Genomic DNA, 14,035 nt, shown 5'->3' with positions numbered 1-14,035 from the left:
GTAGCCTTTGATAGCTCAGAACTCCCAGTGAGACCAGGTTGGGCTGAAACTTACAGAGCTACACTTCCTAAAAATCTGGCTTTCTTATTAGTAGTTACTCTCTCCTATGAGCTGGTTAGAAATCAGGACTCTTAGCCCTTGCACTAGATCCAATGTATCAGACACTGTATTATTAGAAGATCCCTTCTCTCGTGGAGAGTGACATGCACATGGCATTGTCAGAGCAACCACTTAAGTTAATTGTGAAGTTGTCTTTAATTAGCAATAGCATATTATAGTCCCAGGGACTGGTGAACAAATGGCTACTTGATCCAATCCAGTCCACTATCTGCTTTTGCAAATAAATTTTTATTGGATAAAAGGCGTATCCATTTGTTTATGTATTGGTCTGTACTGTTTCCATGCTACAGGGACACAGTCCTCCAGTAGTTATAACAGTAATACTTACCCAGTGTGTGACTCCAAAATCCAGAAATAGTGACCTTCTATTCCTTACAGAGAAAGTCCTATGATAGAGAGTGGTGGAATTATCAACATCATTCATTTTTTCATTTATCTATCAACAGATTTGTTTTGTGGGGAAATGCTGTGCTAGAGACTGCATTTATATGGCTAGAAAAAACCTTGTTTGCATTTTGTTAGACATTTATTGTAGGAAACATTTTTATTTTGACTCCCTGGATTTCTCACACTGAGGAACAAGTCATTCCTAAAGTAGACCTCCCCTCTCTGATACTAGTAGGTAATACAACTTTATCTTTAAGTCAGATCTTCCTAAGTAGGAGATTGCTTCTACTGGAAGGGGCAGTGGTTCTTCTTGTTACTGGGGAGTTACAGATCATACTGTTTGTGTAAGTCAACTATTCCTATCGTTATTCCCCAAGTGTGTATACAGATCGGGTAGAAGAAGCATTTCCATTGGATAGAGAGTCAGTTAGATTTTGACTAGTCTGTACTTGTTATTTAGAAATGTACTGTGTAATTCCATCTTTTCAAGTTGTTTAGGCTTAAGGGTGTACCAGAGCATCATCTTCTCAGTTTGTAATTATTTTCTACAGTATTTTTGGAGGGTCTGAAGTTACCCCTTAATCTATCAAATATATGTGGCACATAGCACATCAATTGTCATTTGGAAAGTCAGTAGGCCATACTTCTCAATATGTGTACTCATCGTAGCCTTCTATTTTAAAATTTAAGTGAATAATATTAAATTGCTTGGCCTTTAACTCATGAGCCTCCTGTGTCAATCCACAGAGCGCTGGGCTTTATAGGCACTTGCCATCATGACCAACTACAGGTGGATGATACTTTGTTCTTCTGCTAGTAAATACTCATTGCTTTTAATTCTTTATCTTTTGGACAATATTCCTGTAGTTGTGGTTGGGTTCTCATTTGGTGGGAGGGTGGGTGGGTCTTAAGCTATGCTGACTGAATTTCTATTTTCCTTTGTCACCTTGGAGTCTGACCTTCATTTAAGGAAAAAAGCGAGAGATGGCCTTAAAAAAAAATCAGGGCGAGAAGATGGCTTAGCAGGTTAAAGGGCTTGCTTGCAAACCTGATGACCTGTGTTTCAGATCTGGAACCCACAAAAAGCAGGATGTGGTGAGTTCCATTGGTAACCCCAGATTCCTAAAGTGAGATGGGAGTTAGTAACAGGAGAAACTGCTGGGCGCTTGAGGGCCAGCTATCCTGGAGCGAAGAGATCAGCAGCAACAGGCGAGACCCAGACTCAGCAGGGGTAAAAGGAAAGAACTAAGTCCTAAACATATCAATAAGTATACAGTGAGTTCCAGTGGCATCTATGCCACTAAGAGGCGAATGTTCCCTGGACCTCTTCCTGGTGCTCTTCTGTTCCTGCAGACAAGTCAGTGAGTTTGCATTAGAAGGGTGGTTCCTTACTGGGCTGTTTCAGAAAACCCATGGCTTCTTACTCCGGGGGACAGAAAACAAACACGACTCAAACCTCCCTAGCCCCTGAGCCAGGACCCCTCCATTGCCTGCTTAGTGTGTAGATGAGTCTGTCTGATAAAAGACTATCAGCTCTTGCTTATGTAACTTGCACATTTTTTGCCTCCCTCTTCTGGTATCAAAATGCTTTAAGAGTGCACTTCAGGGGGCTGGAGAAATGGCTCAGTGGTTAAGAGCACTGACTGCTCTTCCAGAGGACCTGGGTTCAATTCCCAGCACTCACATGGCAGCTCACAACTGTCTGAAAATCCAGTTACAGGGGATCTGACACCTTCATACCAATGCACATAAAATAAAGATAAATAAATCATAAAATTTAAAAAAAAAAAGAGTGCACTTCAAAGGGCTGAGTTGTTCCTCTTAGAAACTTCGGAAATGTGTTAGTGATGTTGGGGCTTGTTAATATGGGAGTAGCAAACAATTTTCATGACTTAGCCATGGTGGAGATTTAGAAAAGTGCATTTGTATTCTTTTCCATGAGCAGTACAAAGAGCAAAAGCATTGGAATAACTGCCCTTTGGATTGTAGGAGACTTCACAAGGCAACTCTGTATTTAGACTGATTTGTGTTTCTCTTCCTACAACACTGCCTTCCTGATGAACAAGTCTTAAACATTAAAGGACTGAAATTGCATAAATGAACCTGTATTAGTCATTTTAAAAATATTTATAACCTTTAAGCCCATGTTATTTGGGTAAGAAAGAGTGCTTTTTTTCCCCATTGTTTCTGTCTCATCGATTGTGTGTCTTTATGCTTCCTCTTATCCCAGCTTATTGTACCTTGGTAACAGAAGCATCCTGTTCTATGAATTGTGCATGCTGAATTGGCTTAAGAGTGCTTCTCTATGTGATGATGGCTTGAGTCCTTTAATTGTAAAGGCAGTTTCTTTTACCTTCATTATGAAAAGGGCACATGAGGCATTTTTCATAGTCTAAAGGTTTTTATAAAGCTCTCCCTCTGTTGGAGAAAAGAATCAGGACAAAGGAGTAGGCTGCTCTCAGGAATTTCTAGAAATAGCTTTTGAAAGTAAGATTAGGAGATAGCGCTCTATTCTCCATGCAGGAACAAAGTAATTTTACAGCACAGGAATTAAGAGCAAAAGCTCCGATGCTCCTGGGGTCCTCCCCCCCATTGGTTATAGCAGCAGTAACTGTCTTCTTCAGCACGTTTAAGCATGTTTGTTTGCAGTTGTCTCCGTGCAGCCTTTACTGTCAACCTCATGTGATCCAAAGAACATGCACTAGTATTGTTTCCATTTTGCAGCTGGGGAAACAGACAGAGAGATTAATGGGTTTGCCATAGTCACCCATAGTCACACAGCTATGGGAAAGAAAAGCCTAGGTTCCCTGAACCCGATCCCGTGCTCTTTTTAGTGCATCTCACTGCGCTCCTTAATCTTTACGCTCAGTGTTGCTACTATTGCATAAGAATAACATGGGGAAATTATCATTTTCCTTAGCAATAAAATATGCATAATGAAACACTTAGCTCGGTATGAATTTCGTCTCAGACAAATTCAACAAGACATTCAGTCATTTGTACTTAAGAATTAACTTGATATCTGCATGTAATTCATAGATATCATGCCTGGCTTGATTATATATATTTGTCTTTTCTCCCCTCACTGTTGAATGGTAGGTCTAGTACCAATGGATGGCAGTTTCTTTAGCACTTAGTGCTTTATTTCACGATCTTCTGGTTTGTTAAGTCTGACAGGTCTATTGTTTTAAGCTGTTCCTTGACAGGTAGTTTGTGTGTTTCTTCTTTTTAGCTTTGAAGATGCTTTCTTTGTTTCCATCATTTAACATTCATGGTTTTAACAACGGCAGCAACAACATTTTATCTTAAGACTGAAGGTGGAAGTTTATGTCTTTATTGACTCTGGATATTTTTAGCCGTTATTTCTTTAGTGCTTTTTTCTGTTCTTTTCTAACCCTTAATTTTGAAATCTTATGGAGAACTTAAAAAATATGGAAAATATATTACATAGAATGGAATAATATTTAGTTAATAGTGCCAATACATGCAGTAACATGATGAACCTTGAAAACAGCATTCTAAATAAAGGAAGTCAACTATAAAGGAGCACATGCTCTTTGATTTCAATTACAGGAAAAGTCAAGCATAGTCAAAATGATAGAGACAGAGGTAGACTTGTGGTCCACAAGGGGTGGGAAGACAGAGAAAATGGAGAGTAAGGCCGCGAGTAGTGATTTCGAGGAAGGGTGACTGAAATGGATTTCACGCTGATTGGGATGCTAATACAAAATTTGTATGTATGCTGAGATTCATTTACCTGGGCAATTGTACGTGAATATGTGAATTACTCCTTTTTATTTTTATTTTTTCCTCTCCTGAGACAGGGTTTTCTCTGTGTAAGGGTCCTGGCTGTCCTGGAACTTGCTTTGTAGACCAGGCTGGTCTTGAACTCCATAAGATCCACCTGCCTTGCCTCCCAGGTGCTGGGTGTTAAAGGCGTGTGCCACCAGCACCGGCATGAATTATTTCTTAAAAAAGGGCTTATTAAAACTAATATAAAAGTTGAATTCTTATCTATTTCCCATTTTCCTAGCCTCCTGTAATCTGAATTGCTTGCTGAATATAGTTATCAAAATTGAGAGAGATTGACCCCTGCCACCCGGCTAGTACCTCATCTGTCCCTTATGTTCAGCTATTGCCAGGTTTCCCGCTCATGGTCTCTTTCGGGTCCCTTTTCTATTCCAGGATCCACATGGAGTTTACTTTTCAGTTTTGAACATGAACTCTTCTCCATCTGCTGCTGTGTCTATTCCTTTGGTTCCATGATCCTGATATTTTTAAAAATTCCTGGCCAGTTATTTGGGAACAATTCCCTTAATATAGGAGTATGTGATGACTCCTCATGATTTGGCAGGACTATTTCAGAACTAAGGCTCTCATCTTAATGTGTCATGCCAAGTGAGATGTGCTGAATATCTTATTACTGTGAATGTAGACCTTGCTCCATGTTAAGGGTGATCTCTGCCACATTTCTCTACGAAATTCCACTTTTTCACTTATAATTAGTAACCTTTTCTCTTGGGGGAGATGCTTTGATGTAGTGCAGCTGTCCTGTTTGTTCTCAAAACTTCGTATCTACCAAGTTTGGCACCATCAGTAGGTGCTGCTATGGCAGTGAGTCCTGTGTTGTTGGCCCTGGCAGTGATTGGATTTTCACTGCTTCTGCATTTTATCAGTTAGGATTCTTTCATAAGGAAAGGCTGCTTCTTCTCTATATGTCTGTATCCTTTTCTCCATTTGCTATATCAGTGAATATTGCTACAAATTGTGATCTAATTACCGACATTGCTAGTTATTCAAGTTGTTTCAGGGTGCTAACCATTGGGAGCATTTTAAGGGTGGCTACTCTACTTTCTCCCCAACCCCTCACCTTGTTTTTGAGAGCCTCGTTCTGGCACAGCAGTGCTACACTAGACCGACATTCTTACTCTCTCAGCCCTAGAACCAACCATGGTCATTCAAAGATTAAACTCCCCCCCCCCAAAAAAAAACCCAAAAAACACAAAACAACAACAACAACAAAAAAAACAAAGATTAAACTCCCTTTGTAATATTGGTCACCATTTGTGTGTGTGTGTGTGTGTGTGTGTGTGTGTTGTGTGTGTGTGTGTGTGGCAGGGGGAGGGAGACCAGCTTTCTGTTACACTATCAGATACTTAATCTAATAAACTTAGAGGAAACATATTTTATTTTTCTTCACTATTTTGGGAGCTTCGGTTCATGGCTGACTGGCCCCTTTTGTTGTTGGGTCCGTGGCAGGAATGTTAGGCTCGGATGATGTGGTGGAGATGGTCACTTATCTCATGGCAGATGAGTGAAAAAGTGAAGGAGGAGGAGACCAGGACTGCACACCCCCACTTTGTGTACATGCATGTGTATCTGCATATATGTGGGTGGGTGCACATGCTGTGGATGTGTTTTGAGGTCAGAAGATAGCATTTGATTGTCTGTTCTCTTCTTTTGTCATGTAAGTCCTGACATTAAAGTCAGGTTTGTCAGAGTTTGACAGTAGGTGCCTTTACCTCTAAGAAGGCTCACCAGCCCCTTTCTTATTTTTTTTAAAGAAAAAGTCCCATGTAGTTTTGGCTGGCACCAGACTCCCCATGAAGCTGTGAAGATAACCCTGAACTTACGATCCTCCTGTCTCCACCTCCTAGATTTCTATGATTACAGACAGGTGCACTCATCAGTTATAATGCGAAGAACTTATTATTATTGTATGCTTGCATGTGTGTGTGTGTATGTTAGGGTGCATGTGCAGAGGGTCAGAGGGCAAATATTTCTAGTCGGACACTTCTTCCACCTTTAATTGGGTTTGAGGTTCTGTTGGGAAAATGGCAACCCTGCTGAGCCATCTAGCTGGCCCCGCGTTCTAATTTTTAAACCCCAGCACCCTTTAGTTATTATTTTAAAATTTGCCACTTCTTTTTCATTATGTCATGTTCTTTTATTGGGATGTAAACAACATCATTATTCTTTGAATTATTGTGCTTTCACTTTCTTTACCTGAGATCGGAGAGTGAACCCCCTCCTTGCTTTTGTTCTCGCACTCACCATAGGCTCGTCCACTGGGGATTTTTAATTTTTCATTGTGAACTCATATTTAGGTGACCTGTTTTTATATTTATGTGCAAAATTTTGGGGTATGCATTTGAGGTCCTTCCAGAGCTCTTTGGGTTGCCCCCGCTCACTGCCATGTCTGATGTGATACTTCTTGGCACCTGGTTTTTCATCCAACCTATAAACCAGAGAGCATCCTTCCAGGGGCTAGTCTTTAAGTGGGAGTCTCATTTCCAACTCCTTGTCTTCAGTAGGCCACAGTGTATGTCTTCTATTTCTATATCAATGTTTAAAAAGAAGTTGTGTTAGGTTACAAAACTAACAGCTTCCAGAAAATATATGTAGCCACAATGCAAGTATATACCTATTTATTTCTGCTATTTGGTAATCCCTTCTTAACATTTTCTCCCTCTGAAATCAATTACATACTATGGAAATTAAAAGAAGTCAGTTTGGGTAGTAATGATAACTGAGGCCTATAATTTCAGCATTTGGGAAGCTGAGGCAGAAGGACTGCATGAGTTCAAGGCCAGTCCATACCACATAGTAAGTTCCTGTCTCAAGACCAAAATAAAACACAAAACATGAAGAAGTCATTTTATTTCTGGACAAAGGTGAGTTATGGGTTAATTACCAGCAGAAACAGAATAAACCAGCAAAAGTCAGACTAATCTGAGACAACTGGTCAGATCAGCCATCAGAAGGACTGCATCTGTAAGGCTCAGGGAGGATAAGGGAGCAGGGAGGTGGGTGAAGTAAGTAGTCTTGAGGCTGAGTCGCTCATATCCAATAGCCCAGGTAGGAAGCTCAGAGGGTTCAAGGAAGCTGCTTTGCCAGAGGCTTTCCTCCTCTTGTTTCGCATATACCGGGCTGTCATGTAAGGCCTGCTTTATGCTGGGATCCTAGAATATTTCTCACAGGTCATGGAGAGAGAGTGGTGTGGGACAATGGTCTGTATTCTGTCAATTATGTTTTAAATAAATGCTGATTGGCCAGTAGCCAGGAAGGAAGTATAAGCAGGACAACCAGACAGGAAGTAAAGGCAGGTCAATGAGAATAGGAGGAATTCTGGGAAGGAGCGAGCCCATTCCTCTGCAGTCCTGGCCTAGCCACAGAAGAAGCAAGATGTGACCTTTCTGGCTTAATAAGGTACCAAACCACATGGCTTGCACAGATAAGAATAATGGGCCAATATAAGTTTGTAATAGTTAATAATCTTATTAACTAAGCCTGAGATGCTGGGCCAATCAGTTTATTACTAGTGTAGACCTCTGTGTGATTTCTTTGGGACTTAATGACTGCAGGAAACTGGGCAGAACAGAAAACTCAGTCAACAGAGAGTTCCCTTTGTAGGCATTATTTTTTAAACTTTTTAAGTGGAAGACAAAATTTAAAAAAAATCAAAGCTCTGAATATGCTTCAAGGGTGTATTTTTACTCCCACACTCGGAGAGGACTGGTTCCCTTTGTGCTTTGTAGCTGACAGTCCTGTGCCTTCATTGCATGCTATTGCAGTGTGAGACATACCTTCCCATGTGTATTGGTTTATAGAAATATTTGAATGTCAGCCATTGTCTGACCAACCTCACATCTGAATAAAGTCTCCCCTCTTGTCTGTGGGATGGTTCTCTTTACATCTTCTTCTTAAAACTGCTAGTCAAATACATGCCAAATATCTCATTTTCACTAATTTGCCCCTGATCTTAATTCCTATGAATGCCCCCCTCTTCCAGTTTCCTTCTGTTTTGTTAGCTTGTTTTTTTGACCCAGGTTGTTAGGGTCCACACATCTCAGTTTTCCAATCAGTCCTGAGTCTGTTCTGTCTTTTCTTCTTTTCTATGAATTAAGGGGGGCTATTATAATCATTCTTGTTGGCACTCTTAGATTTGTTTGTTTGCTGTTTTAGGCTTTTAAATTTTTAATTATTCTTTTATTTTTTTGAGATTATAATATAATTTACCCTTCCCTTTCCTTTAGAATATCATTTACCCTTCCCGTTCTCTTTCTCCAAGCCCCCATGATACCCCCCTCCTCAATTCATGGCCTCTTTTTTCCTTAATTGCTGTTACATGCATATATCTCTATCTATCTATCTATCTATCTATCTATCTATCTATCTATCTATCTATCTATCTATCTATCTTCATAAATACATATGTATCAAATAATTCCCATATCTAAGGCTTAGGGATCGTTGTGGAAGAGGTTGTTTATGAGCCAGAGGAACAGGAAGTTTGCTCTGAGATTGTGTCTCCTAGAATGTCCAGAAAAACACCTTTAAAGTCTCACTAACCTAACAGCTTAAACATGAGCTGAATAGGAAAACATGAGATCTGCTAACTCAGATGGGGAAAGGCCTAGGAGGCCTCAACCCTCCACCAAGAGCTACAGGCAATGCTGAGAGTGGGAGAAATAGTTTTCACCAGGGAGGAGCACACCGATTGGTTATCGAGTACCAAATGGTCATCCTAGTTCTTTGAACTCTTCGTTTCGTTCTCTTCCTAAGATTTTTTTCCTGCTCCCCTACCCAGTGTTTCATTGCCTTTGGTACTTGATGAAAACATAATTTCTTAGATTCAACTGTGCTAGGTGAATTAAGGCCAAGAAGCAGGCTACATGGTCATTGCCTTTCAAGATCTTAATATCTAGTTGAAGAGACAGTTTCCGTACACAAAAATAGTGAGCAACACCAGTGTATAATTAAATGCTAAACTGAGTGGCATAGCAATTTAAGTGTTAGAAGTTGAAGGGAAAAAGAGAAATAAAAAGAGGACTTGAATTTTAAGAGAAAACCTTAATGAGGAAGTGGGATTTAAAATAGGACTCGAAACAACCAAGATTAGCATCAGGTGGGCATTTAAGGTAAGGGGTAAACAGGGACAGTCAGTTTACTGGGTGTGACATTTTCGGAAGCTCTGCAGCCCTTCTGTCTTAGGGAGTGGAAGTAGAAGTGCCGGAAGGAGGAGAGTTGGTGGCTACCTTGACTTGGCGACCACATGACGTTTTGAAGCGTCACAGAGGAGTGTTTCCAAACCATGGTTCCTTATGGAGTAAGACTCTTTATTTTGTGTGTTCCTCAATTCTGAAATCTCTGGACATACCTTTTCTTTTTAAAAGACATTGGACCATATCCTTTGGTGTTCTAGGAATTCTGTGACCCACCTGCCTTCCAAGCATGTATACGTTTTATGCCAACACACAATTTTTCATGATTGGCTTGCTGTCTTTGGTGCATCTGCCCATTTCTTCTCCAAGTTATTTCTCAAACCTTACCATCTCTTGACACCCAATGACAGGATTCCCACCTACTGACATTTCTTGCCTTCCTAGATTCTTCTTTCAACTATTTCATGTTCAACACAGTTCTAGTCATGCCAAGTAACCGAATTCCATGTTTCCCTTCCCTTCTAATACAGCTTGATAAATTCAGCAGACTGAAATGCATTTTATGTTTTGTTCCCTCCTGATTCTGTGTACTGCTTTGGATGTGTGCATGCTGCTTTGTGGGTAGCTATTAAATAATTGCATCTTTTAAATTAATATTAATTATTACTTTTGAAACATCAATTATTTGAAATCCAAGAGCTGTTTTTTTTTTTTGTGTGTGTGTGTGAATATGCTCACCATCTTGCCTTGCCCATAATATTTCTTTTTTGGTAAATATTTGTTCAAGTCAGATCATGTAGTAGATTCCAAAGCAAAGAGCATTTATTTTTCTGCTGTTTCATGGGAAAATGAAATTAGAGCAAAATTTATGAATCCAAGTTTTTCTGGAGATATGGTTTCTGCTCTTTTATCTTGGGTCATTTCTTAATCTGTGTCCTTTAAGCGTATATTATTCATGCATCGTATGCACGTCTAGTAATACCACTTCATGTAGTTTTTCCTGAATAATTGGTTTGTAGATAGAGATAAGTTGTATATATAAATTGAATCGTAACCCAAGAGTTGGTATTTTCAAAGGATTAATCCTATTAAATTCTAATTGGTTCTTTGTTGGCACTTTTCTTGCCTGTGTCTTAAAATTGTTTTTAAAATATTATCAGTGGGGCCGTGAGGTGGTGACGCACGCCTTTAATCCCAGCACCTGGGATGTAGAGGCAGGTGGATCTCCGTGAATTGGAGGTCAACCTGTTCTACAAAAGCGAGTTCCAGACCATCCAGGTCTGATACACAGAGAAACCTTGTCTTGAGAAAACAAAAACCAAAAACCAAACAAACAGAAAAAAAGTAGGATCAAATTATTAGGATAGATAGGACTGTCTTGAAAAGCCAAAAACCAAAAGAAAAAAAAAAGGAAATATCATTGAGTGGAAAGCAGTCATTTGATGAGAGCTAAAGTTAGCGTTAAGGAAGACTTGAATGACTGTGAAATCAGATATTGTATGACTAGGAACACTGGTTTAAGGAAATTAGGGAACTGACATTACATTTCTGTTTGCATTCAGATTTAATGCTTAGCAGTTGCTTAATCTGAAATCACTTTAAAAATCCTCAAATTATTTAAAATAAAATTATTTTATTATATCACTATATAATAAACATTTATTAACATTTCTTGAAGGCAAATTTAGTTGGGAATTTTTATATTTATTAATCCCCTCCCCCAATTTTCTGGATGGAATATTTTACCTTTTTGTATGTGTGTTTCTGGGAGTGGATGTTAAAAAAAAGGTGCATATACATATATACACACATAACAAATCTGGAGTTAATGTTGTATGTAGGAAGCTAGCATGTAGGTGTGTGTGTGTGTGTGTGTGTGTGTGAGAGAGAGAGAGAGAGAGAGAGAGACAGAGAGAGACAGAGACAGAGAGACAGACAGAGAGAGACAGAGAGAGACAGAGAGAGAGTGCATTATTGGGACACAGCACCTGAGAGACTGACTTTAAGAGGCAGCTTTGCCCTGCTCCCACTGCTGAGGTGGCATTTCATTCTCGTGTTTTTGTAGCTTTGGGCTCCAGGAAGGCAAAGCACCATGTCAGAGAAGGCCTGGTCATCTCATAGCAGCCTAGGAAGTTTGGGGAAGAGGGTGGGGGGCAGAGGAGAGTTGGGGAGGGAAGGGAGAACACCAAGCACAAGGAGCACTGTTGGTGAGCAGGTGACCCCCTTTGTCTAACAGGTGCCACTTCCTCATTAACTTATCAGTGGAGTAACTCATTGGTGTGGGAAGAACACTCATAGACTTCACCTTCGAAGGGCATCATGAGCTAGGCCAAGCCTTGGGATGAGGTAGCGCCAAGCCTTGGGGTGAGCACGTGTGCTTGATATTTAAACTATAGTAGGGGAAGGTGTTTGATAACTGAAACAAAGCAGTTAGAAAACAATTTTGTGAGACATTCTGCATCTTCAACAATTTATGGTAACTACCTTAAAACATCTTACTTTCTAGCAATGGCCTTCTTTCTTCTTATATTGGAATGGAGCCCTCTTGGCTACTCTGTGCAGGACTGGGTACCAAGCACAGGGCCTCGTACATGCTAAGGGTAGTCTCACTGAGCTCAGAGCTACATCCACAGTGCCCTTCCTTTCTTTTTTTTCTTTTTTAACTTCTGTTTTGAGACAGGGTCTTGCTAAGTTGTCCAGTCTGGCCTTGAATTTGTCTTGCAGTACAGACGAACTTGATTTGACATCCTATTGCCTTAGCTTCCAGAGAAGTCAGGATTACATATGTGTGCCAACATGCCTGGATCGCAGTGCTCCAAGGAGGCCATCTGAGTTTGCCTTTACTTAGTCACCGACTTTTCCATTTGCTTCACAGGTTGTCTGCGTTCGCTCTACTTGGAATGCTCTCTCTCCGAGGCTGAGCTGTGACACGAGGCCACTCATATTGAAGGCCCTGAGTGAACTGTTTTCTCTGGTTCCCTCCTTAGCAGTCAATACAGCTGAATATGAGGTATGTGTTTTAAGGAAGGTTTATGATGTAATACCTACTTTCAGAATTAATGCTTCATTTTTACAACATAAAAGATTGTGTTTTTATTATGAGAATTGTCAAGATTTTAAAAATACATTCATGGTAAAGTACTGTTGCTAAAATAACAGTATATAAGACTAATAGTTTAAAACCATTTGTTAATGTTTTAAGTCATAAAATTTAAACAATAAAACTTCAAAGTCAGAATGTATTTTCCCAGTTTTATAAAGTCATGTTTATCATTATAATAGCCTGAAACACTCGTGAGAGTCTTTGCTGTAAGATTTATATGGTGTTGCTTAATACTGTCTTCCTAGTACTTCTTTGCATGAAATAATCAAATAATAAAGATTACATTTGTGTCTTCACTTTTATAAGCTACAGTCTCTTTTTCTGGTCAGTACTTCTTTTCCTCCCAAGAGCTGCAGTATGTTTTGACTGGTGAGCTTCCAGCTTACTGAATCAAGGACTCGAATAAACCACCAGGCTTTAAGATTCTGTAACAGTTCTTTGTGTGTTTAGATCTGGAGATTAGACAGAGGTATCAGAACATACTTCTTGAAAGATTTTATTTTTATTTATGTGTGTGTGCCACATGTGTGCAAGCGTGTGTGTTTGTATGCCATGTGTGTTTGGGTATATTCAGAGGCCAGAAATATGTGTTGCATTCTCTGGAGCTGGAGTTACAAATGGCTATGTGTCTAGCCTGGATTCTCGGACACTAACACAGGTCCTCTAGAACAGCAGGAAATGTTTTTAACTCTTGAACTGTTTCTTTAGCCCTATATCTTATTATTTAAATTGCCCCACAATGAATGAAATCAAATTCATTGCTGTGAGCCGGGCGGTGGTGGCGCACGCCTTTAATCCCAGCACTCGGGAGGCAGAGGCAGGCGGATCTCTGAGTTCGAGGCCAGCCTGGTCTACAAGAGCTAGTTCCAGGACAGGCTCTAGAAACTACAGGGAACCCTTTGTCTCGAAAAACAAAACAAACAAACAAACAAAAAAACAAAAACAAAACAAATTCCATTTGCTGTGGTTGAACATCAAGGACTACGCCTGCACAAAGTATATACTAGGTAGTAGTTGCTGAATGAACTGTGTAACCAGTGCAGGGTGTTTCAAGTTTATTTTTATGTGTAGGCTTTTGTTTTATAGTATTAAGGAAAGAATTCAGTTGTTATATAGCAGTTATCTTTGTTTCTGGCTGTAAGACTTGGGTACTCAACCTTACCTTGTCCAGAGCCTACAGGGTGAATGATCAGGAGCTCAAACTAAATCTACAGTAATGGCATGTTGTGCTCATTCATTTTCTCTACTCAAGGGCAGAAATCCTATACTCTTGAATTGCTAGTACTTGGAATTATTCAAATTTTATTATGTGCCGCTTTGTGGTGTGGTTTTTTTTTTTTTTTTTTTTTTGAAAGAAAAATGGGATGATACTTTTATTTGTGAATTGAGTTACCTGGATAACTTAGTCTCAATTATATAAGCTCTGTTAGGATATTCTTTACCACATTTTCACTACTTAAATTTGTTCTTTGAAAAAAGA

At 39.7% G+C, this 14,035-nt stretch overlaps 1 protein-coding gene across 2 annotated transcripts in view; it reads left to right on the top strand.

Moving 5' to 3' along the window:
- Positions 1-14,035, top strand: part of Focad (focadhesin) — a 282,441-nt gene that overhangs the window by 154,535 nt on the left and 113,871 nt on the right. For both annotated transcript variants that reach the window (XM_038334886.1, XM_038334887.1), the window contains exon 16: positions 12,328-12,462. In XM_038334886.1, the coding sequence (XP_038190814.1) occupies positions 12,328-12,462 (135 nt within the window). The remainder of the gene's footprint in view (positions 1-12,327; positions 12,463-14,035) is intronic.

Source organism: Arvicola amphibius, chromosome 6, assembly GCF_903992535.2.
Source record: "Arvicola amphibius chromosome 6, mArvAmp1.2, whole genome shotgun sequence".
NCBI lineage: Eukaryota > Metazoa > Chordata > Mammalia > Rodentia > Cricetidae > Arvicola > Arvicola amphibius.
Note: the sequence above shows the minus strand (reverse complement) of the source record. Positions and strands in the feature narration are given on the sequence as shown.